General features: G+C 42.7%; 2 protein-coding genes across 3 annotated transcripts in view; one reads left to right on the top strand and one right to left on the bottom strand.

Annotated features, from left to right (window-relative positions):
* Positions 1 to 5,762: 5,762 nt before the first annotated feature.
* CCDC77 (coiled-coil domain containing 77) lies at positions 5,763 to 20,145 on the bottom strand. Its single transcript, XM_075756564.1, has 11 exons — positions 19,678 to 20,145; positions 18,076 to 18,292; positions 16,663 to 16,805; positions 14,463 to 14,559; positions 13,079 to 13,145; positions 12,215 to 12,312; positions 10,758 to 10,906; positions 10,179 to 10,422; positions 9,159 to 9,284; positions 8,921 to 9,073; positions 5,763 to 7,123 (listed from the first exon to the last, which is right to left on the bottom strand). The coding sequence occupies exons 1-11, from the start codon at positions 19,722 to 19,724 to the stop codon at positions 6,977 to 6,979; spliced, it is 1,488 nt and encodes a 495-aa protein (XP_075612679.1). The 5' UTR covers positions 19,725 to 20,145; the 3' UTR covers positions 5,763 to 6,976.
* Positions 20,146 to 22,871: 2,726 nt separating this feature from the next.
* KDM5A (lysine demethylase 5A) overlaps positions 22,872 to 25,435 on the top strand; it is a 50,797-nt gene continuing 48,233 nt past the window's right edge. Inside the window, exon 1 of one of the 2 annotated variants that reach the window (XM_075756552.1) lies at positions 22,872 to 23,584. In XM_075756552.1, coding sequence (XP_075612667.1) covers positions 23,420 to 23,584 — 165 coding nt within the window. In that variant the 5' untranslated portion in view covers positions 22,872 to 23,419. The remainder of the gene's footprint in view (positions 23,585 to 25,435) is intronic. The other variant, XM_075756542.1, reaches the window with a different exon arrangement.

Raw genomic sequence — 25,435 nt, 5'->3', positions numbered from 1 at the left:
ATATTAAGGAAGAAAATTAATCTGGATGTGTAATAAAGAGTAAATGAGGAATCTGAATAGCCCTACACTGTACTTAAAGTAACTTACTTTGGACCATTTATTCTTTGCAGAAAGCACTGATGCCCAGGAGTAAAATTATCACTTACAGTGCTGTTTTTTAAAAGCACCCCAGAAAAATGTTTTTATCCAAAGTCTACCAGCAGCCCCATATTCCTGATGCCTCAAGCACCCCAAGTCACACAAGTGGTGCCCAGACCTCCACGTCTCTCATCTTCACCGAGTGCAGTATGGTAGCGGTGGAAACCACAGCTTGGAATAATCCCACATGCTGGGGTCAACCCCGCTGGGGAAAGAAACTGCAAGCGAGCTGGAAGCAGGTGATGCAGGAGTAGGGTCTGTGACGTATTTGGATGACTGAGACAGGGAGCTGATGCTCCTGCAATCAGCCTGACCGACCATCCTTGAACATGGGACAGATGGCTGCAGTGCATCCCTTCGGGATACACCTCTCCTAGCCCAGCCTGGATACCCGCTTCAAAGAAACTGATGATTTGCCGGATGAGCCAACTGGAGTATTTTTTGCTTTGTTTGGGCTTTTGTTTGTTTTCTATTTTGGCTACGTTTCCTCATGATAAAAGCAGCCTTTGATACAAGTGGAGCACTTAACGACACGCATCTCCTGTTCCTCCCGGCTCCCCTCTCTAGCTCCGTCTCTGTGCATCCCTGCCTCTTCTTGTTATGCTTTTACTTCTAGTTATCTAACAAGGGTTTCTCTGTTCTGTAAATTACTTCTAGCTCTGTGCCAACATCCTTTCTCTGTAGGCTCCCCAAAGGTTCAATTATCCGCCGCTTGCTCCTTCCCTTCTTTCTTCTTGTGTAATTTTCATTTTAACATTAATTACCAGCTCCACACCAAGGATACCCAACTGTCCCTAGCTTTCACCCTGGTGGCTCCACACCCCTCTTCCTGACCTCAGCCATGCTCTGAAGCACAAACAATGACTTCATCTCAACATTCATAATCAAAATGGCTCAAAAGCAGAAATGTTTCTGAGAGGAAAAGGCAGTCTCTGAAGATACAGGTCCCCATTATTTCCCTTTTTGGCTCCTCAGGAATGGACTGGGCTCTAAAAGGCATTACTGGTGGAGCTAGCCCAGTAAAATCCCTGTCAATGCTACAGTTTCACATCACAGTAAGAGAATCAGCGCGGTCCTGCAATTAAGAAACTATTGGCAAAAGGACCTTCTTGCCCAGTTAAGTTGTACTGATATGGTGGGGTTTGCTAACAGTTATATTAATTGGCCACGTGATTTTTACCAATAGTTACGCTACCAACTTTTGCATGAACTGGCCTGAGCTGGGTTTGAGACTTGCTTTCACTCTTCGGGCGGCTGTGCTCCCTCAGTTCCAACTTTGACAGCAGCATCGCAGTCACACCACTGCTCTCCTGCAACTTACCCCTTGGGGTGGAAAGCCTCCTTTGTGCTTCTATCTGTTCACGGCATAATTCTTCATAGGTCTCAAGCCCTACCTGTTGAGATAAAATTACATAGACATAGCCTGCCTTTCCTTTTCAGCTGTAAAGGGGACAGTTTTTTTACATGAACTTTACCCAGTGCCTCCAGGAGCCCCCATTTATTGCAGGCCCTGCCCCATGAATTGGCCTGAATTGCTTTCTGCGCATCAGAACAATCTCTCAATATCTAGAGCAGATGCTTGCACTTCCAGAAAAAAGCTTTTATATACTTTAAGCTGAGAACTTTCAAAAGACTTTTCAGGCTTTAGATGTTTACCATAATGAAAGATATATCTACATCTTTAGTCAGATTTGCAAACATGGATTTCCAAAATGAACAGTCTTGCCTAAATTTCCTCCTTCTTTGTCTTAAAAGTACCTGTACTTATTTTATATTTTAAATGACTGTGCTCATCATCCTTATGTTTCAAGAAGTTCCAAAGATGTGCCACAGTTATTTCATTAGGGACGCTACAGAACACAAAGCTCAGCAGCTTTCCCTATGATGACACCAAGTAGACTTCCATCCACCCAAGCTAGTACTGAAGAGGAAAAAAAAAATGTTTTACTGGACACTTAGGAGTGACTCACTACTGAGAGAAATGTTATAGCGAAAGAAAGGCAATTTAATCTCTGAATCAATACGGGAGAATCCAGCATATCCTCGACATGTTTCACCAGGGTAAATCCAAAGATTCTTATTCAAATCACTCCCATTTCAACAATGAAATCCTTCATGCCCATGTAGTTAATCATTGTCTTGCTTTAACATTGAAACACTTCTGTGTTGAAAGCCTCTCTGGGTTTTCTGAATAAAAACAAATAATCCATATTTACGCACTTGTAATCTGTCCACAATCCAACAGCATTGCAATTCTTAAAACATGCAATTTAGTCACTATAAGCGAATAATCAACCCCATTGAGGGTCTGTTTATAAAGCTGTATTTTTGGACCTTACTTGAAGGGCAGCCGCTCTAACTCATAGTCCAAGATGCCCTTTCTCCAAACAGTTCATTTGGTGCTAAATGGCAAATATCTCAAGTCCACCCCACTCAAATACTTCAGCCATAGCAGAAACATTTCCTGCTGGTGGGCTAAATTCTGGTTACATCCAAAGGTCTGTTTCAGACAGAAAGTCCTAAAATTTTGATGCAACATAAGAATTGAAACAAACTTTGTTCTTTGTGTCCAAACCCCGTGAATACAGCAGCCAAAAGGAGTCATCGCAGCTTTCACCTCTCGTGCCTTCTACGCTGTATTCGGATATGTATTGGTACATAATCCCACTCCACATGCTAAAAAATGTGTATACTTCTACAGCTAGTCTTGAAAATTTAAGAATAACTGTTTAGGAGGTAAAGGGGATATTTCTTACAATTCAAAGCAACTTGTGAATATAAAAGCAAAATGTTGTGGAAAAATTGGAAAGAAAAATCTTAAAATGTCCCTTATATACAAATGAGCTATGATGCCACTTTGGGGACAAATGAGACATCTTTATTAGGATTTTGACTCAGCAGGCACAAATACATTCAAGTGTAGCAGAATTAAATGTGTTTGTGAGCTGTAATTAAAAGTCTGAATGACATAGCTTTTCACAAATACATAGGGATGTTGTTCCCAGCTAGTCTCAAAAAAGTATCTAATTATCAAAGAATTACTTCCTGGCCTACATACAGCCATTACAATTCCAGAATATTAGGCTGCCCACAGTCCATCCATACTGGTAAAATGTGTGTTTCTGAATTGATACTACTGCTTATGTAAGCAATTTAAATACAGCATACAAGTATATACTATACTATTATTTATTCTGACAGCTATCAGAATTGTGGCCGCTGTTCATCTGCCTTTCTAAGCACAGTCACAGTGTCAATTAATTTGGGAATTACTGCAAGTTGTGCTATAGGAAGATCATGAGGGTTTTTTTTAATTTTGTTTTGGTTTTTTTACCTTAAGTAACCTTGCTGTGCAGGGTGAGCTGACACAGCATATATTCCTATAAATAAGGCAACTGCGTGAGTGCTGAAAAAGTCCTACAAATATTGCATATAAATAAATCATAGGTTTAAAGTCAGAAGGAACCATTAAATGACTTCCTGTTAGTTCACGTCATTATATTTCATTAAGTTGCAATGTGTCAAACCCAGTAACTTATTAAAACAAGCTACCTTCTCCAGAGGTGCAATTGTTTTTTGACTTGAAGATAGAGATGGAGAATTTGTTACCTCCACAGTTTGTTATAATGAGGGGAAAAAGAGTGCAATCTTCCTGTTAAAAATGTGTGGGTTTTTTTTTAATTAACTTCAGATTCATGCTACTGGTTCTTGCTCAGCCTTTCTCTGCTGGGATAAAGAAGCGCCTTTGGTAGTTTTTCCATCTTCAAGATACATGTATATTAATCAGTCTTCTTAATGTAATACAATATGAGCTCTTGCACAACTTTTTCTCTTCTGCTGAATCATCTGTGGTTCTGTGCCTTACCCAATATTTCAACATCCTTTCTGAAATGTATGCATGCCTTCCTTACCTAAATAAGGCTACACAACAATAAAGTTTTCCCATACTTCTCATTTTTCTCCTATTTATGCAAGAAACATTTTAGCATCTTGGCTCACAATAAGAACATTTATCCAGTTCTAACCTTAAATCCTCTGTAGGATAGTCTCCAGATTCCTAGAATCAGCCATTTTGGATATCTTTCAAATTCTGTGCTCCTACATATATAACCTGGCATTTAGTGGTACTGAAATGATACAAGTCACATATTACTAACTTAAATTAGCAAAAAAAAGCTAATCTTTGTAGTAAATGCCGTTTTTTGTTTTCTACCCAAAAATTATGGAAGGAAATTGACTAATATAGGTCTTGGAACTTTTCCCAGGAAACCCTTTTGGAAACGCCAATAATTCTTTACTGACATCTTAAAGGGTAGTTGTTGGTGGCAGAATGCACTTGGCTTTTTAAAGCAGTTCTTGGCTTGAAGGTTCACATTTGTTTTGGCAACACAAAGCAACATTTCACATGATCACATGTCATCACAAAGAAAGAACATGTACAATACTTTGTATTTCCTGCCCTTGGACAAATATCCAAGCTTCCAAATAAAATGGATTTACAGATCAGCACTACTGTAATTTCCCCCCTCCCCCTCGAATAGGAAGGATTCATAGACTAGTGGCAAATTAACAAAAAAGTTCACGCTGCACCTTGATTTTGACACACACCAGCAGATATATAAGGAATGTTGTCATCTTATTCTGTTCAGTCTTTCAAGTAATAAGGAATAATGGTAAGAAAGACAGGAAATTAAACCTCTATATCCTTCTTCCCCCACCGTTCTCCCCCAATATTTCCTCCTAGTCTTACAAACCTGAATGTCGAAGCCTACAGTCTTTATCCAGACACGCTTCATGGCTTTCAAGTGAGGAAAATGTAATTTCATAGGCAACTCTTTAGCTTGGAAGAGTTGAAAATAAACAGAAACCCATTTATTTCTATGGGTTCAAGAGTCCATTTTGCTAGCTTCCCATTGGCTGAATCTAAGTGCTAAATTCACTGAATGCCATTCACAGCCACTAAGTGCTGAATAAGTGGCTAATACTTCATTACATAGCAGCCTTGCAGGACCTGTGATAACTCTGATATCTCCAAACCAGTAGCATGTTATTTCACACACAAACTCATTTTAATTAGCTAGACTTAGGAGAAAGTACCAGTCAACTAAGAGCGAGACTAAATGATGGATAGCCTTATTTAATAACCTTCCTTAACTGTCCACGTAGCATCGGCACCCAAGTTGTTCATGAATCAGTTTCTGAACCAGTTCAGCATTTTCAGCTAAACATACTTTAAGATAGCCTCCTGTAAGTTGTAGTTGAGCATCTAGGTAACGACTGTCAGCCACCCACACTCAACTTTGTTTGTGATGAATTTGACCTCAAGAACACATACAAAATAAAAGCCACTGTACAGGACCATAAGGGATAGCAAGCTTGTCACAAAAAGGATATACAATTGAAGTAGGCCTTGACTACTTAATGGAATTTCCCCTCCCGCTTTAGGTGGTGCTATAAAAACAATTAACTCCAAATCTTGACAGCACGCAAATAGCTTTTGCATATTTACCTCTCCCAAACACTAAATGAGCATCTCCATGGCCACTACCATGTCCAAAAGAAACTGCCTGCTTTCACACACTAAGTTCTTTTCAACAGGAAAGGAAGAGCTGGCAGCCTTCTTTTTTCTGTCACGTTTAACAAGGTAGGAAAGATACAGTAGGAAACAGAGGCACTGAAATCCCTTTCCCAACACAGATCTGCTCTCAGTCTACGAGGTGGACAAGATCTGCTGATGCTACAGTAAAAGCATGAGTACCCACAATTGTAAGTTGGGCTGAAGCCATGTTGTAACCCTCTTCATGATTTCATCTGTTTTCTAGAATTGCAATGTCCTGATGGCTGGTATGAAGATAATAATCAAACAGCTGGAGTTATATTTATCACGTAGCAACCTAAGGCACCTGCTCTTCCACCTCAATTTCAGTTACAATTCAATAGCAACCACTGCTGTGCCAAAAGTTGACCAGGATGTGTTGGTACATAACCATGATATTGTTTAAAGCCACAAAGGTAGGTAATATGGTTGTTAAGGAAGATACTAGTGCCTTTAGTTATGGACTTCCTCTGTGTGTTAGGATAAACTGGGAAGAAGGGGATGAGAAAAATGACACTCAATACAGTGTAGTATTTCCCTCCTCCCAAGCACTCGAAACAAGTGTAGCTGTTGCTGGTTCTTACAGATGAGTTGTATAACAGGTTATCTTTTCCCATCACATTAAATCAGTCAGGTTTGTCCCAATTAAGTTAGAATCAAGCAAAGGGAAGCCATTTTAAAACAGTTATACTGTCAAGGGGAGAGTCAGATGTAATACACTTTAGTACGTACTTTCTATATGTGGTCTTTGTTAAAAAAACAATTTCCAGTTACATCCTGAAGTGCCTAAGCACCAAAACAGTAATCACTGAAACCATTTTAAAAGCTGCTTCTCACATAGGAAAAGGTCATTCAAACAATTCAGATCTTGAACTAGATCGTCCCATGATTATTAATTTCATATGTAGTTTATAAAATGCTCCAAATAAAGCTGAAGACCAGTATACTGACCCCTATCACAGATAAGAAGGTACGATAAAGTCATAAGTATATTCCTGATATGGAATCATGTCATCATGTACTTTCTCTGTCAGTCTTACCAGGTGCCATCTCTCAGCTGAAACAGCAATATAATCTGGCACATTAGGAATGGCTCATCTACAACATTATGATGTTAACTGCAGATTTCCTCAAGCCTTCTGTCATTGGATGCCAAGAAACAGACAGGCAGGAACCTGAAGACTATTCCAGCCTAACAATGTCCCAATTCCTAAAACTAGGATGCCAGCTAATACCTCAGCTTCAGCAGACCCGTAGTTCATTCTCTAAACCATAGATTTTTGCTTTTAAGTTTTTTAGTTCTCCTTGAATTTTACGGGTTAGTCTGTTTCCTTGGCGGACCTCATGTAGAATTGCAAGATCCTGGTCTGGTCCAATATTCAGAGTCACCTAAAAAGGAATAGAAAAATACATTAAGAAAACAAGAGTTGTACAGAGTACAATTTAGAGAGTATTTTGATGAGGATATGAGAGAGACAACTCTAAAGGAGACCCTTTGTAGCTAGCAAAGAGGATGCTTAAGCTAATGTCACTGGACTAATGCATATCACCAACAGAAACGTGCTCCAGAACCAAAAATAAAGAACAAAGCTTTCGTACATCATGGTGTTATGTTACTAATGAGAAAGAAAACTGGATAGAATATAGTCAAGTTTACCCATAACCTGTTGATTCCTTTCTACTTCCTGTATTATTTAGAGACTCACACAAAGAGGCAAGTTAAAATATTTATCAACCAACTTTTACCTAGTTCTAAGTACCTCACCTGATACTATGACATTTTGTGATCTTTTGCTACTAGTACTAGAGGTGGTTTACCTGCTGTGGCCAGCCTGCTGCCTTCTGAACTGTGTGCGATTCAAGAGCAGTTCAAGTGCAACGCCTAGTCTCAGGCCATGCCATATGGCCCATACTGAGCTGAACAAAGGCTGCTGGGTAATCAGAATTCCTGATGGCAAGCTAGCCAGGGCTGCCATTTCCTGTCACCCTGGAACTGGATAGCGTGCCAACCCAGTCACTTTCAACAGCAGAGCAGCCCAGCCTTGGAAGCTGCTCTCAAAGCTCCCCCTTTTCTCTCCTTTAGGGCATCTCATTGTCATCACTTAGTTCTTGGTCAAAGGTTTTAATATGCAAATCAGGAAATTTAGTCATCTGTAGTCAATTTGACTTCAAGTGATGAGAAGGATTTAAAGACCACTCTGGAGACTTCTAGCAAGTATTTTGTTCCTCTGCCCTCTTGTGGTTAAAGTGTAAAGAATTTAAGAATACAATTAAGAGCACACCCACAGTAACAAAACACACAGGTCTGCAGTAAAGGTATCATAGGCAATTTCCCCCCCATTCACATATGCTGTTGAATCCATAAAGAATAAAGTTTAAAAATCCACAGCCCAAGGAAAAGAAAAAAAATAATTGAAGCCTTTAGTGAAGACAAATGCATTAGTCTAAGTAAACTGAACTGTGCGCCAAAACTACAGAAAACAAGTAAATCGGTGGCACTGCCAGACTCCTGACAGTCAGTTGGACAAAAGCTATGGCTAGATCATCCTCTCAAGCGCGTCTTAGATAAATATCTCATCCTAAACTCCAAGCAACATCAAGGCTGTGACTTCCCCTCTAGGCTGTTCTGATGTTCATCTACAGATCTGGAAGCTACTACAGAGTACACAGCTTCAACTTCCAGCCATTGGTTCCTGCAGTGATTTTTGCAGAGTTACAAATGAGATATTAGCAAAGGAATAAATAGAATATTCACAATACTTAAGTCAATGACCTACCTCTTACTGGAACAAAACCAAACACTATGGCCCCGAGAGAGAAAACCAATCATCATTTTCTTTGCAGGATGTACTTCTGAAACAAACTACTTCACTGCAATTTTGAGACAGCTAAGTGAGCTACAGGTATCGGATAAGAACTTTCAGAGTTGCAACAAAACTACACAGCTCATGTATAATCAGGACAGTTCCTGGCAAGCTTGATGCCTGACTGATTAACAAAGAAAAATCTTTTTTTGCTTCATAAAATACATAAGAGGACAAGTTTTGTCAAATATTAATATCTAAAGGAACACTTAGAAAAGAAATTATTTCCTTAACTCTAGGGAAATATTGCATTTAAGTACTGAGAATACACCTCTATAGGGTAAGCCCGTAACAGTCTGCCTCAGAAATGCTTAGCTATTACCTTAAACAGCTGCTTCTCTACATCTTTCAGCTTCTGCCGAAGCTGTTTAATGTCATTCTTGAAGCCTTCCACTTCCATATTACGACGTTTTTCCAAGGCCTCATATCGCTGAGTCATCAGCTTCAGGCGCTTCCCCATCTTTTCTGAGCGTTCCTATGGAGATGAAAACTCAATAGAGTACACAGAATAGAGGCTGCAAGATCATCACATAGCTAGCAGATGATTACAGACTAATTACCTTAAAGAGTTCTCTGCCAACATCTCCCTCCTCACGAATCCTAGCCAGCTCACCTTCCAGGGTGACACACTGCTCTCTATACATGTTTGATAGGTGCTGTTCCTGCATTAGCTGTTCTTGCAGTGACTAGGACATAGGAGGAACAGAATCAATTCAAAATTCAGTGTTCACGAAATTTTCCCCACTCTGGAAAAGTAAAGTGTGATGGACTGACAATATAACAGACAAATAAAAATGAACAACTGGAGATACAGCTAATGAAATAACTAGGTAAGGACAATATTCTAACACCACTTCCATTATTAAAACCTTTTAATTACGTTATCAGTTCTGTGTGACTGCTCATCATCAATTAAAGAACTCTCTCCTCTTCCCCTTAAAAATAATATTCAGCTAATGCTGTAATTCCCCTTTTCACAACTGCTTGCCCAGTACTACATTTCAGAGGCATCTGCATTTGGTGACAGAAGAAAACAATTCCCTATTGCCTGTTTACTTTCCAATTCCTTATTGCCTGTTTACCCACTTCATATCTCCCAGCTTCAGACTGGAAGAAAACTCCTGACTATTGTAGAAGAGCTGGGGGACATGGTTTGAAAGGACTTATTCTCCCCCGAGAGCAGCAAGGAAGATACAGACAACACATTCCAAGTCCTCTATCTGAGAGCATTTACACTAAAAGAAAGGTATGTGCAACAAGCAGGTTAAGAACTGTTGGCCCACATATCACATGGCTTGCAGAAGTAGGGATTTGTTCTGGGCATAAAAGAAACGGACAGTGAAGTGCTACCATAAATCCTAACTATACATTTTATCTGAAATTTGCAAGCAATGCTGATTTTGAGGCAGGGTTGGGTTTTTTTTTACATTACTGCCAACAAAAACCTAACTTATGGCAAGCCAGTACAGCTTTGAAGTAGCTGCTAGCTACTGCCTATCTTTGCAAAGCCCAGATGCTTGCAATTTTCTAGTCAAAAAATTGTTAAAGAGCCTCTACCTATGCTACAAAAAAAAAATTACCTTTATTTCTCTGCTGTGGAGTTTCCAAGCTCCATCATCTGCTCGAAGCATCTTCTTGGTATGTCTCTGCTTCTTCTCTCTTCCTGGCTCTGTGCTGACAATAAGCTGATCCAGATCTTCGTCCAGTTTCCTTAACAGACTGTCCTTCTCTACCATCCATGCTTTCTCATTGGCTCGGGCATCAAACTTGAGCTGGAGAAAGTCACGGGTACTCTCATATAAGAGATTTTGGGTCTTATGGAGTCTGTAAAAAGGGAACTCAATTAACTTCTTTCCTAGTTCCTACCTTAATTTCCTCAGTCATCATTGCAAGTTGGAAGAAGCATGGAAAAGACAGGTGCTTTCCTAGCGAGTTTAGCTCTTCTCATCTAATGAAAGAAGTGATATTCTTCCAATGTGAAACAGGATTTTTAATATGTAGATTACTCCATTCATCTTCTTCCACACACACTACCAGATGGCTGCATAATTTGCTTTTCTGCCTGCTGCAGGAAGCAACATACTGAAAGCCAAAATATTTCTATTGTTCCCCTCTCTTCTCATCCCATGACTACATCATGGTCATTCTCTCGCACTCACTTATCTGTTATAGTTTTGATCTTGTCCTGGTCCCTCTGATGCTGGACCTGGGTTTCCTCCATATGAATGCGCCTGTCCTCTAGCAGTGCCTCAACCTGTTCCTTGGATAATCGTGTCTGTTCTTCTATCTGAGCTTGCAGGGCCTCCACCTGAATAAGCAAACAAAGACACTACTGAATAAGACCTCACCGCAGCTCTGCTCCTGTCCTTACAAGTCTCTCTCAAATTCCAAGATTCAGATCAAAGACTCTACCTGATAATACCTTTAAGAGTTCTAATTTCTCAATTTTTTATTTTTGTTTTAATGTTAAGTATTTCAAATAACTAAAACATTTTAAGAAAAAGGCATGTCATAGGCAAGACAGGCATATTATAAGCAGCAACAATAGACTGAAGATATTGGAAAGATTTAATTTGCACACAGAATGTGACAAACCCTGAGGAATACGCAGAGACACTTGTGTACCTATGCTACCATCTTCCAATGAAATGGTGATATAAAAATACCTAAATTCTAGGAAGGCAGCAAGTCCACATATCTTGAACAAAAGAAATTACTCAACCAGAATGAATCATTAAATGTAAACAAGATAATGAGCAAAGGAGAGGGATACAAAGAATTTTGATCTAGGGCACGTAGTCAGGGAGACAAATTGGAACAAGTAATTGAAAAATGTGCATCTGGCCTATGTGTAAGAAACTATCTAAAAAAACTTGGCATGTATTTAGATCGTTTATTTTTATCACAATTTTGTATGATGCTTTTGTTCCAGAATAAACGTTGTTTAGTCAGCTAACTGGCCACTAGGTCAGTCACCACTGCCCTTGAACAAAACCGAAAAAAATTTAAAAAAAAAAAATCTATTTGCTGTACAAATTTGTTCTTTAATTTGCTTTTTGTGACTCATCCTTCCTCATGCTTTACATATAGCTTCTGGTATTGTCCCCAATTCATGATTCTGTACATTTTATCTTTCATCCTGTCATGGTATCTACACCCTATCTTTCACCAAAGTCTAGCAAAGGGAACATTTCATTATACTAGTGCATCTTATCAGGGCTGCCTAATTCTATCTCAGACACATTGCTTTAGTCAGACTTCCACAAAATGCCCAACTCTGCAGATCTTTTGTGGGTTTAATGTAAATTCATATTCAAATTATGGGAGATAACATCAATTACACATTCTATATTTAAGGGTAACACATTCCAGTTTACATTACTGTAACATCTGCTTATGTAAAGCTTCCAGAATCAGATCCAAGTTCTTAAATCTAAGCCTACATTCATGGCAAAGAAACAGCTAAGTAAACTGATAGAAAGTGGGAATTCATAGTAAGATGTGGGGACTGATAAAATTGGTACGTCTACATCTTATCTAAGCCGACAGCATATTTGTCTATCATAATTTCCTGGACAGCCAAGAATTATGTCCATTGGTTAGCAAATGTTTTTACCTGAAGTAGAAGTGTTTGATTATCTCTCTGATATCTCTCAGGACATTCTGGTTTCTCTCCTTTTGCTGCTGGTTTTGAAGTGCTCCTCTTGGTGCCTACTGCAGAAATTTAACAGAAGCAGAAAAGGGTTTTCCAATCTACCTGCAGTACCTTTCCAAGCATGAAATACTGTATGTTCTGGCAGGTCAAGAAGAACAGGAAAAAGCTTGCCACTGCTACAGTCACTAGGACTTCTAGGAGAGCTAGCTGGAAGAAAAGGGTTTCAGAACTTACAGGGATTGCATACCTTTATCTCACACTATCATACCACAATATTTAGGCAACCTATTACTTTTCTTGGCATATATAGAGAGCAAACTTAACAAATTTTCTTAAATGATGAATAGGCAGATGACACAGCTGCACAAGCATCAGGCCTTGAATGACTTTTAAGCTTATTTGCTAATTCCAGTCAATTTGGAAGAGGCGGTTCTTTCAAAAGAGAAAAATCATTAAATAGGCATACGCACCCACACTACTGTCTACACTAAAGGCAGCACCTCACACCTTGGAACGGCTGCGGCTAAGGGTGCCTGTCCAGTTGGCACCTGCATAGCTCCAGAACAGTCATTCAACAGTCATACCAGCCTCTTCCTTATTGAGCAGATGATGGACCTGAGAGCCAGCTCAGGTTATTTTAAAACATTTTGAAGGCAAACCAAGAGTACTGCATATATATGCATGTACACATGGATGCATTTAGGGAACTTAATGGAGGTATACCAAAGTATTCACAGTAAGGAATTATTTTGGGATACCGGACACAAACACACAGAGAAACAAGTACCAATATCTGAGCTGCTGTTAATCGGCTTGGTGGAGTACCTGTTCTAGAAGTATCATCTCGTTCGTGTGACTCTCTGGATTTAACTGGCCTTTGCAGAACAGTAACCTATAGAAACAAGATTAGATATCTGCGCTGAACATCCGACTTCTTCAAAGTTGCAATGGTGAAGAACAAATCTTGAAGAGTAAAATGATATATCCAAAAGAACAGCATTACCTTACTTCTACCACAAGACAAGGAAGACATTCACAAGCGTAATGTCCATGTTGAAAAGTTCCCTTTATCATGGCTGAGTTTTGCCATTTCTGCCTCTATTTTTTTTTCACTGAAACAACTGGAAAGTAATCCTGCCTTTGCTGGCTTCATTAGGATGAATATCAGCACCCTCAGCAGGAAAAGAAGCATTTTGGGGACAGAGAGGAGAAGAGGAAGGTGAAGATGAAGATTATATTATTTCCTTCTTGCCTTAGCAAGACAGAGAAACATGAAGCTTGATTTATCAGCACATTCACTCAAGCTATCAACAAGCCTGGGATAAAAGCTAACTGATAAAACTATTGAAACAACTGTTGAACTGAAACCCACTTAAAAACACGAGGCCATGAGGGAGCAGGTTATAACTCCAATGCTTATCTTGGGGTTGATGCTATACAATAGGCCTAATTTTAGAGCTTCCCTGTATCAGGGAATTTTAAAGTTTCTGCAAGACTTTTTAACTGCTTGAGTAGTGCAGAGCAACCACAAGCAATGGAGCTTATTTCAGCCTTTTTCTGCACCTTACTCCAAGATAAATCCTCTATTCCATCATAGTCTCTATACGTCCAAATCATTCATGATTCATTTAAGTAGGTTCAACTACCCTGCCTTTCATGTGCACTGCTGTTTAATCGATTTGACATTATTTCTGAAATATGCAATACAATATTGGCTAGAGGGGATGGCTCTTCTGCAGTCTCCTGCCCAGGAAACTGCTGCAGCAACCTCAACACTGCATTATTCTTTCCTGAAGCCCTAAGAGATAGGCTCTCTGAGACAGGTGATCTTCAGACACCGCACCTGCTAATTTTCTGCACTTCCTTTTTTTCCTTTTTCTCTTCCTGGTGTTCTCTCCAACTTCCCAACGACCATTTGCCACATGGCTTCAGACTCCTGTCTGACATTTAGGATGCTGATCTGGAGGTATGTTTTGAAGGTAGAAGGAGACTGACACTAAGAGGACATACTTCCAGTGTGCTTGTTCCTACTTATCTGTCAGCAGTTATACTAAAACCTGATGTTGCTACAGAGCTACAGATCCCTCCTGCTTTGGGCTCATTTAGCAACTTTTGACTTGCTGGACAGATCTGGCTTGTGGTCGGCCTCTGGGGTACAGATCTTCATGTTACAATCAAAAGCAAAGTTCTACAGAAAAATGGAACTTACCTTATGTGGAGGCTCCTTGTGAAAATACGTAACTTCTCCTTTGTCTGTTCCCAGTAAAGCCAGGAGATGCTGAATTTTTTTTCTATCCTCCAATTCCCTGGAATTCAAAGTAAGTGGTCAGCACATTGCTATTTTTAAGTACATCAAGACATTGTGACACTGTCCTAGTTTCCTTGTTAATGCTTACAAATTTTCTAAACTGTTGCAGTTCTTGAGAATACTGCTTTAAAAACAAACTCCTAAAGACATTATGGATGTTGCTGATATAAGACCACCACCACCACCAATTCCGCTGGCATTGGGGAGCATTCCTCCTTTCAAATATGACAATACTACATAGACCGATACAGTAATAGACGATGGTGGCAAAGAACTTGCATTCCGGAGTTATGAACTACATAAATCCCTTCAGATACTTCATTCAACAGATTGTCAGTGTCCATTGTTTTTAAAGCAAACTACATTAAGGGCTGTATCAGACTTTTTGTCACACTCAAGTGCCAAAGCAGACCAACACACGTTTTGACTTAAGTTCTTAAAACTTAAGTTCTTAAAAAAGAAAACTTCACAACAACTTAAAACAGAAAACTTGATATTATCACCCACAAGTGTTCTGAAGAAGGTTGGGAACTCCTTTGCCACTGGGAGCCAGTCTGGTACAGGAGGTTATATTCCAGTTCACCAACTAAACAGCATTAAAAAGGAGTGGCTGTCAACATGATCTCATAGAATAAGGGGAAACTATTTACTTTGGTCTGTATTTTCTATTTCAGCTTAAGTGTTTTTAGGGCTGAGGAAGGAAGTTTTGCCAGGCAGGTGCAAGTTTTGTGTATTGGGTTTCTGTGGTGAGGTTTTGGTAGCGGGGGGCTACAGGAGTGGCTTCTGTGAGAAGATGCCAGAAGCTTCCCTCACGTCTGATTGAGCCAACGCCAGCCGGCTCCAAGACAGACCCACCGCTGGCCAAGGCTGAGCCCCTCAGCGTCAGTGGTAGCACCTCTGGGAGGAAAAAAACCTGCACAACACCAGCAGCAGCTGGAGGAGAGGAGTGAGAAGATGTGAGAGGAACAACCCTGCAGACACCAAGGTCAATGCAGAAGGAGGGGGAGGAGGTACTCCAGACACTGGAGCAGAGATTCCCCTGCAGCCCACAGAGGTTGATGGTGGAGCACATATCCACCTGTAGCCCATGGAGGACCCCATGCCAGAGTAGGTGGACACACCTGAAGGAGGCTGTGACCCTGTGGGAAGCCTGTCCTGGAGCAGGCTCCTGGCAGGACCTGTGGCCTCGTGGAGAAAGGAGCCCATGCTGGAACAGGTTTGCTGGCAGGACTTGTGACCCCATGGGGGACCCATGCTGGAGCAGTCTGTTCCTGAAGGTCTGCACCCCATGGAAGGGACCCACGCTGGAGCAGCTTGTGAAGAACTGCAGCCCATGGGAGGGACTTATGTTGGAGAAGTTTGTGGAGGACTGTCTCCCATGGGAGGAGCCCCATGCTGGAGCAGGGGAAGATTGTGAGGAGTCCTCCCCCAGAGGAAGAAGGAGAGGCAGAGACGACATGTGATGAACTGACAGCAACTCCCATTCCCCATCCCCCTGTGCCACTGGGAAGGAGGATGTAGAGAAAATCAGGAGTAAGGTTGAGCCTTAGAAGGGAGGTGTGGTGGGAAGGTGTTTTAAGATTTAGTTTTTATTTCTCATTATCCTACTCTGATTTGATTGGTAATAAATTAATTTCCCCAAGTTGAGCATGTTTTGCCCATGACAGTAATTGGTGAGTGATCTCCCTATCCTTATCTTGACCCACAAGCCTTTTGTCATGTTTTTTCTTCCCCTGTTCAGCTGAGGAGAGGAGTGATAGAGCAGCTTTGGTGGGCACCTGGCATCCAGCCAGGGTCAACCTATCACAGCCTTCCGAGATCAGAACCTCCACATTCAAACTAGCAACTAACAATTCAACTCTGAATGTATGTTCAACTTCTGCTCTTCATTCTACTACCAGAATGGGAGGAATAATAAGCAGAAACATATTTAGCAGCCCAACAGATTGCATTCCACCTCCAAGACTGATTTCATAGGAGCCCTCCCTGGGAAGTGTGGCACAGTTTCTTCTGTGAAGACTCCAGATCTGAATGAGAACTAGAACATAATGCATGCAATTGCTACTGCCGGTGACCCAGCCCACCATGTAAGACTGCACACCTGATTTTCAGCCGGTCATTTTCTGAGTAAAGACGGAGGACATGTTCCCTCTCCTGGAAGAGGTAGACTTGCATATCACTCAAAGCCTTTTGCAGCTCTGCAATCTCCTCTTCTCGCTGACGTACTTCCCATTGCAATTTGTGCTAGGTAGAGAGAATGAGGTAGTTGAAATGATATAGAGCATTGGGCAAACTTCAAACTGCTTGTGCCCTGAGCCTGTAAGTGGTATAGAGCAACTGCCAGTTCAAGTGAATTGTTTTATTCTCTTGCAAAATTTGACCAGATGAGGGCAGTATTGGAAAAATTAAAAAAGTTTCAACAGGGAGCTCAGAGCCCTAAGAATTATTGTCATTATTAATGACAGTCAAATAAGTCCTAAGCTAGGGTCTCCGGTTTGGCAGTCAGAGTGGCACAGGTATGTGGAATCTGATGTCAACAAAAGCCTAGTAAAGCCTCCGACACAGCACTTATTCTTTAAAAAAAAATTACTGAAGAATAAACATTAAAATATCTGTATGGTTTAGTAGTGAGAAATCTGGCTAGTTAGTAAGTTCATTAATGATTTTCTACCTGGTGTGGAAAACTAACAAACCCTTCAGAAAACCATTCCTGTAAGAGAGAAGGCATTTTGGAACCTGCCGCTCTTTTTCCTGTATGTTGCATGAAAGTAATTTGTAAGCCACATACTTCTCAAGGGCTTTCAGGCTGCTTCAAGCATGGCCAGTACTTCAGGACTCAATGACCTCAGAAATGATCATTCTATTTATTTCCAAAGGGTCATTCACAATTACAAAGATGACTACTATGCTATAAGGCATACCAGAAGTTACAGGCATTCTGTAAGATTTCTTCCTGTTAAAAGGCCAAGGTTTTTAGGTTTAAGAGTTTCTTTTAAATTTACATTTATTTGCCGTGTAGTACTACTGCTTAATAACCTATGACCAAGCTTATGAATTCCATTGCAGTAAATACAAATTATATAGGTATCTCAAAGCTCATTAGATTTGGACAAAAGAGTACTCATTCTTCACTATGAGAAACAAGGGAAAGAAGTTGGACAATATGGGAACTGAACATCTAAACTCAGGCTTTAATTCTGAAAAAAAAACCCAGAAACAAACAACCCACTGTGAAGATACAACAAAACTATAATAAATTAAGAATAGAAGAATATCCTACAGGCATGTTTCCCTTTGCTTTGACAGAGGACAGACAGCTAGATTTTATAATCTAGTTATTTCTATATTTATAATCTAGATTTCTAGAAGAAATCTACTTATTTCTTCTTAGCTCAGTTCTATCACATTACCAGTAAAACTTAAGACCATCTGTGCTGAGTTTTCAACTGAAGAAAAATACTAAGTTTGTGTAAGGATATGTGGTCTGTCATCATTCAAAAGTTTTTTTCCTAACCTGCTCATCATATGTTTCTTTGTATCTCTCCAGCCTTTTTGCCAAATCCTCATGTTCCTCATCAAACTCAGCAATCTTCTTGCGGTAGTATTCCAGCAGCTCACGGGAGGGACGGAGAAAGGCCAAGCGCTCATTGATTGAAGGGAGAGGAGTAAAGTTCTCCTGACTTGGAGACTGGGAATTAGCATATCTGGATGAGACATTGGGGGTTGCCCGCCTGGACAGAAACAGTTTCTAATGACATGTAAGCTTCAGACAATAACATTAAAAAAACCTTTCTAAAATCATTAAAAATAGATTTTTCAATTTTAACACAGATTAGCTTGTCTGTGGTCTGGGCATTAACAGGAGATCACAACATTTAGGAGAACCAAAAGCTTTGATATAGAACAGCTTGCAGGCTTACTATATTGTGGAGATGGGCTCAACTGATGGAAAAGGGAGAAAGAAAAATGTTATGGAAGGAAAATCTCATGGGTTGTTTGGGAAGGGTGACCGTTAAAGGAAGAGGAGGCAAGAAAAGGAGAGAACAAAGGCAACAAAAAGCTCATTGTTGTGTAATTAGAAGTATCAGCCACTGTATGATAAATAAGAAGATATAGTCTGTGACAGAATCACTATCTGATATCCTGAGAGAAAAACACTTTCTAAACAGAGACTGCTGAGTAAAGACAATAATTCAGGTTAACTGATGTACCAGCCACCATGATGTAAGGCATAGGTGTAGGAATCTACATGCTTTCCTTTCTGGTCTACTTGATGTTACTATCCACATGAGTCATCTGCCCTTGATAGTGAAATAAAAGCTTCCAAGTTCTTGAATCTTGTGTTGAGGTACTAGATGGAAAGCATGTCAATATTACATAAACCAAATGAAGAATATGTATATGTAATTACATATCTGATTTTTATTTTAAGCAATGTTTACTGCATTCAAACATTTAATCTGCTCAAACAAGCACCAAGTTCACTAATAGAGCTGTACACAGAATTCAAAATTATCTTGGAAAATGTTCATTATTTATGTTGACCTGAAAAACGGGTAGTTTTTAACGAAACCATGAGTAACAGAATTAAAGCTAAGAAGCGTCTTTACTAAAGATCTGCTTAACAAAAAGTCTGGAATCTGGTTCTGGAGCCAATGCCAGAACTTTGATCACTGAGGCAGCAGTGACCTTATGGACTGCTGCTCACCAAAGCTGCTAGGTGAGAGAACCCAATGTACTACATCCATGAAAACATGCCAACCTCCTTAACTACTGACACTGTAGGAAAGTATTAAATATGCAGTACTATGATTATTTCATGTAGGAACCTTCCCACCACTATGCCTAGAAATGCCTTAAACAACACACTTGGAAAGATAAGTAACAGCAACAGAAGAAAACAGATAACATAGGCACAAGGTGAATACTTTATTACTGAACTAAAGAACAGTAGAAATGGAAAGGTGTAGAGATAAAGAAGCACAGTGGGTACAAGAGCATACAAAACGGGGCCTTACGTTAAGCCTTGCTACCGGACAGAAAGGGAGGAGCTCTGGGGCAGATCCCGCAGAGCCGTTTCGTCGCGGGGTGACTAGGGCTGCAGCCCCCACACTACCTTCTGGAGCGAGGGGAGGTCCCCGGAGAACAGTCCGTTGCGCTCATGGCGCCGCTGCGGAAGGGCCAGGCTCACGGCGGGTAGGGGACAGAAGCTTCGAGCCGGGGTTCAGCCGGGCCGCCCTGCGGCCCCAGGTACCCCGGGAGGCTGGCGGAGGTGCCCGGCGGAACCACGAGCTAGGGCGCGTTGCAGGCCCTAGCCGCACGGAAAAACTCCCGGGGAAGAGCCCTGCCAAACTAGCCAGAGACGAGCTCCCGAGACAGCGTGGTAGGGGGCCGGCACCACCCGCACAGGGCGGCCGCCACCTCACAGCCCTCTACCACAGAAGGCCCCCAACGGCAAAATAACCGCCACAACTGACCCTCCACAACTTAAACAGCAAGGCAACCTGCCGCTCGCTGCCTCCTCCTCCAATCACAGGCAGCCTTCCATGCTGCGCCGAGCGTCTCGACCAATCAGTCCTCACGACACGGGCGACAAGAATCCCGCGCCGGCGCCTCTGGGAGTTGTAGTCTTTGTGTCAGCGGCGAGGTGGGGCACTGCGCGTGCGCGGCCGGCAGGGCGGGCGGGGCGAGCCCCGGGGGCGGGGCGGTGGGGGCCGCAGCTCGGCCTACCCACCGGGGCGGGGGGGGGGGGGGCGGTTATTTGGGGAAGGAAGAGGGCGCCTTCGCTTGGTCACCCTGTACTTGTGGTGGCAGGGCTTAGGGCTGTGGGCAAATAAATGCAACCTGCAGCGGGGACTCGTTTCATCAACGGTGGGGGAAAAAAAACCCAACCAAAAAACCAACGGCCCCAAACATCCATTTTTCTTTGAAACGGAACTGAAGGAAACACAGGGGTTGTGAAACAGTCACTGGTTCAAATTCCGGCTGAATATCCAATCACATGTAGTTTTTTAGATCGTCCAGATGCTTTTTAGCCTCTTCATCCCCACATTTATCTCCCCATACCCAGCAGCGCTTAGTATTCTTCTCACAATTTATGCAATACACTGTTTCCTAATTTAGTTAACAAAGTGTGCTGGGAAAAAACCTGTATGCTAACAAGCCAGCTGGTTTGCTTAACCATTTCTTTAACGAAATGGACTTTCTGTATGAAAAAAAAAAAAAAATCTAGGCTTACTTAACAAAACTATGAGGTTCTTCTTCAAATCAATTTTCTCAATAAACAGAGAAAAGAGGAGGGTAGATAATTTTCTGGGCAAAGTCCAGAAGAAAGGCTGCTGTTACCCTTGGTTAGACTCGCTGCTCTCTTCACCTCTCATAAAGCTGTTGAATATATTGTACAAGGGGCTGAAATCTTCTCTCGGGGAAGTGATAAATACTTCCAGATGACCAAGAAGAACAAAGATTGACCTGGGGTATGCAAGTCCCAGTGTGGCCCAGCCTCCAAACCAGAGCGGGGAGCTGAGAAAAGTGTAAAATTCTGTTTCATAAAGAATTATCTTGCAGAACTGATAAAATTGAAAAAAAAAGAAAAAAACAAACCCAAAACCTAAAGCAAAGACACCCCTCACAGGTTATTTGGGATTTTTAGCTTTTTACACTGTTAAGAAAACCTGCACCCTTCCCAGCAGCACCTTCCAGAGCCCTCCACTAGCTCAAACATATTAACACAAAACCAAAACAACCTTGAACGGTCTAGAAGGAAATCAGCAAAAGATTGGTTCTCAAAACAAAGCTTTTGCATGGATTAGGTGCTTTCTAGCATGGAGTTTTTCCCCCTCTAGTACTCCTGGCTAAATCACTGCTTATCTTGGAAACTGGGTACCTTGGCAATTCTGCTGTTGGGAATAAATACACATTTCCTCAAAAGAATCTGGTATGGCTCATCAGAAGAGAGACACAACCAAATAATAAAAGAAAAAAAAAAGTGGCAGGAGTATGTAAAAATACCATTTCTAGATACTGGTAAGGAAACATCTGCACTCCACATGCTTTAACAGTCATAAAAATATCAAGAATCCGTGTCAGGAACCCTCTGGAAAATATAAGACAACATTGCAACAACACGATAACCATTGGTAAATTCAATTAATGTTTTAAAAGATCAGAGTGCTCTTATCTAACATTTTTGTCAAAATTAACCATTCATATTAGAGCCATTTGTTTTCTGTATGTACAATGTGGGCGACATGTCTTTAATGTGGCAGGGAAGTGATGAAGATAAATTTATTAGTCTGTCTAAAGGGGATCTTGTAAGCCTCATGGTAATGGGAGGAGGAAATTAACTTTTTCTGAGACTGAAATAGTATACCAGGACCAAGGCTGGAATAAACGGTAAGAATAAAGTGAGATGTGGAGTATGAACACTGAAGGCAAGGTTCTGGTTAAAAAAAAAACCAAAAACAAAAACCAAACGTAATTCTTTTTTGAAGAGTATGTTGTAGTGGATAGGTAAAAGAAGTATCAAGCGAGTTGGAACTTCAGAGTACCTGACTTTGTAAATAAAACATTCTGTACTGGGAGGAGTAAATCAGCAGAGTATCTATATACATAACCCAAAGGTTGGGGGTTGATTGTGGAATATTTGTTACAACCTTGTAACTAATTACTGACCAGACTTCTGAGACCTTAATGGAGCAGCAGTGAGAGGGACACACTGGGTGGGAGATAGCGGAACTGCCAACAGAAACCTAGGCTGACTGGCGTTAGCACTGGTTAATGGAGACTAAACTCAAGAGTGGCCGGCACAGCTGCCTGCTCAGCTCGCAAGCGCAGGCCTTCACGGGAGACACCCAGGAGACGCCCTCGGTGCCGGCCGTGGGGCCCCCCCGCGGCCCCGCCCTGAGCGCCGGGGCGCTGACGGCTCGTTTTCTGCAAAAGTTAAAAAACAGAAGAATCCGCGTAAGACGCTGGGCACCAGCTGCCGGCAGACACGGTCCGAGGGCTCGGCCGGCCGTTCCCGAGCAGCCCGGCTTCCCGGCACCGCGGGCCCTGAGGGGACGGCAGGCCGCCCCCTCCCCCTCCCCCTGCCCAACGGCCGCCGCGGGGCGGGGCCTGCGCGAGAGGGCGGGGCCTGCGCGAGAGGGCGGGGCTCCCAACCCTCTTCCTGACGTCCGGCTCAGACAATGGGCGAAAAGGCCCTTCAGCACCGGAAGTGAATGTCTCGAGTTTCGTCGCACATTCCTCCGCGGCGGAAGTGAAGCCGGCCCCGCCCTCCTCGACCCCCCCCCCTCCCCCGGACCCCCTCCTCCCTCAGCCGAGCCGTTGGGTGTCCTGAGGGGCGGCGGGAGGAGCGGTTTCGCTCTCGGATCTGTCGAAGGAGTGTCGCCGGGAGCGGCGGGCCCTGGAAGGCGGCCGGTTCCTCGGCGCTGGGAGCCGCCTCGCCAGAAGAGTGGCTGAGGGACTACTTTTTGGATCGGAAGGCAACAGCGTCTTATATTTCCGGGGGAGGGCTCAAAGCCAGACGCGTAACTTCCGGCGAGCTGGAACGCGAGCGAGAGGGGCTCGGCGCGGGGGGAGGCAGCCCCGGGGGACGGGACAACAACACTCGGCAGGAGCCGCCCCCGCCGCCCCGCACGGCCGCCCCGCGCCCCCGCTCCACACAGACCCCACGCCCCCTCCCCGCGGCCGTCCTGCCCGGCAGCCGCCGCCGGAGGATGCGCCTCGGCCACCGGCCCAGCCCCGCCGGCCGCCCCTGAGGGCCCCCCTCCTGCCGCCCCCCGCCGCACCTCTCCGCCCTGCCCCGCCGCGGCTCTCGGTGCGCTCCCCCCCGTCGGCGGCGCTCTCCCTCTGCGGCCATGTCGGGGGGTGGTGGGTCGCGCTATGCGGCCGAGTTCGTGCCCCCGCCTGAGTGCCCGGTGTTTGAGCCCAGCTGGGAGGAGTTCAGCGACCCGCTCGGCTTCATCGGCCGCATCCGCGGCCTGGCCGAGAAAACCGGTATCTGCAAGATCCGGCCCCCCAAGGTACTGCCCGTCTGGGGCCTGGGGTGGGGGCAGGGCGGGGGACCGGGAGGGGCTCGCCGTGTGCCTTGGCCTCTCCGGGCTGCGCCGGGAGGTCTGAGCGGGCCCGGGGTCTCGGTGGCAGAGCGGTGGACGTGGGGAGCCGGGGAGCCCCTTCCCCCCTCGCCCGGTGCTCGCTTGAGGTGTCGTGTGTCGCCTTCCATAGGCCTCGGTGTCCGTGCCAGGGACACTGGGGAACCTGTACAATCTTTGACCTCAGAGCTGGGTTTGTAGAGGTTGCTTTGGAGCAGGTGAGAAGCAAGTAATGCATGGCGGTATCCAGGACTTCACGCTCTTTTTACTTTAGAAAAAAAAAAAAAAAGCACCCCACGGTCTACCTGTGAAAACTGCAAAGGCATTGTAGACGAAATCAGGCGTTTGCTCTTGTGGGGAGGGGGGGAGAAAGGGGAAGGGTATTTCTTTTTAATGGGTCATTGTTTATAAACATAATCTTTAAACTGTTAATAGAAGTGCGGCCAACCTGTTTGTTTGTGCAGAGGAATTCTGTTTATGTATAGCAGTTTAGAAGGGAGAAGCTTAATCTTTCCGATGCCTTGGTCATTATTTTATGATGACCTGCTCTGTGACCTGGTAAACCGTTTGGATGAGGCCATCAGGCAATTTGGCAAAAGGCAGTTAGGTCACTTAATAATTAAAGTACAAATAAACTCTAAATGTAACTGTAAAATAAGAGAGTTGAAAATAGAGAGAGAAGAGAAAACCTGAAAAGAAAGCGTGTAACTGAGAACAACTTGGAGACGGGTTGCTGATTGGATTTCATGATCTTTTCTCTCCTTCTGACCTGTCTGGGTTACTGGAATCTGTTTAGTTGGTTTAATGACATGATGAAAACTTGACCTCCAAGGGGCTGCCCTTTCTAAAATAAGCAGAATGGCTGAGGTTGAGAGGCCACAAGAAACTGATCCAGATCCTGTTCATTGAGAATAACTAGAACTTTCCTGGCCACTGAACGCATTTGTGTTTCTCCATGATTGCCTAGCTGTTTGCATTGCAGGGTTTTGCAGGATGCATGCGTCAGGTTGATTTGCAACCTCCAATAAGGACCAAATCAGAGACTTTATACTAACCTTACTGATTTATTATTCTTTTCCATTATTAGAAGCTGTAAATATTTTACGATTGTGCTTGAGGCCTTGATATGCAGCAGCAGTGCAAATAATAAATATTTAGTGTGGCTTGTCCACCTGGAATGGGCTGTCCTTACTCTGTTGTATTTACTGCCAGGTAGACAATCTATTATAACCTAAACTGTCTTTAAAAGTACTGAAAAGCTGAATTATACTTGTTTGGATGTTGTAACACAGTTTTCAGAGATGGGGCTGGGAGACACTTGTGATTGAACCAACTGCTGACTATTGAGAAAGTAATTATTTAAGGCTGCATTTCTGTTAAAGAATTGGACTCCTGACTGGTGGTCTTACCTTTATTGAAATGAACCTAGACAAACATGAAAAAAGTTAGATGTGTAACAATGTGCTTTATTTGGTGTTTGTTGCTGTTGATGGTGAGAGTTTTGCAATGTGCAGGATATATGGAACTTTTAAAAGTAAATAAATAACCAACAAACTACAGGGTATCTCTCATATTTAAACTCAGTATGAGGTAATGCATACTGAAATACTTTGAACCTTATTTTTGTTCGTATTTTTAATTCTGTGAGGATCTCTTTCTTTGAACTAAAATATTGTGGGAAGAGCATTATTTTAAAAGCACAAGAATGTCGTAAAATTAGAAGATGATATCACCAGTTGTACTGAGAAACTCATTTACTGTTGGGAGCTTATTTACTCAGAC

The sequence above is a fragment of the Balearica regulorum genome, chromosome 1 (genome assembly GCF_011004875.1).
Source record: "Balearica regulorum gibbericeps isolate bBalReg1 chromosome 1, bBalReg1.pri, whole genome shotgun sequence".
In the NCBI taxonomy this organism is placed as follows: Eukaryota; Metazoa; Chordata; class Aves; order Gruiformes; family Gruidae; genus Balearica; species Balearica regulorum.
Note: the sequence above shows the minus strand (reverse complement) of the source record. Positions and strands in the feature narration are given on the sequence as shown.

Coding starts and splice junctions, on each gene's coding strand:
- CCDC77 (XM_075756564.1), bottom strand. CDS start 19,724: ATGAGCGCAACGGACTGTTCTCCGGGGACCTCCCCTCGCTCCAGAAG. Junction 10,423..10,757: donor ATCAAAACTATAACAGATAA/GTGAGTGCGAGA, acceptor CCCTTTTTACAG/ACTCCATAAGACCCAAAATC. Junction 9,074..9,158: donor TTGGCAGAGAACTCTTTAAG/GTAATTAGTCTG, acceptor TCATCTCCATAG/GAACGCTCAGAAAAGATGGG.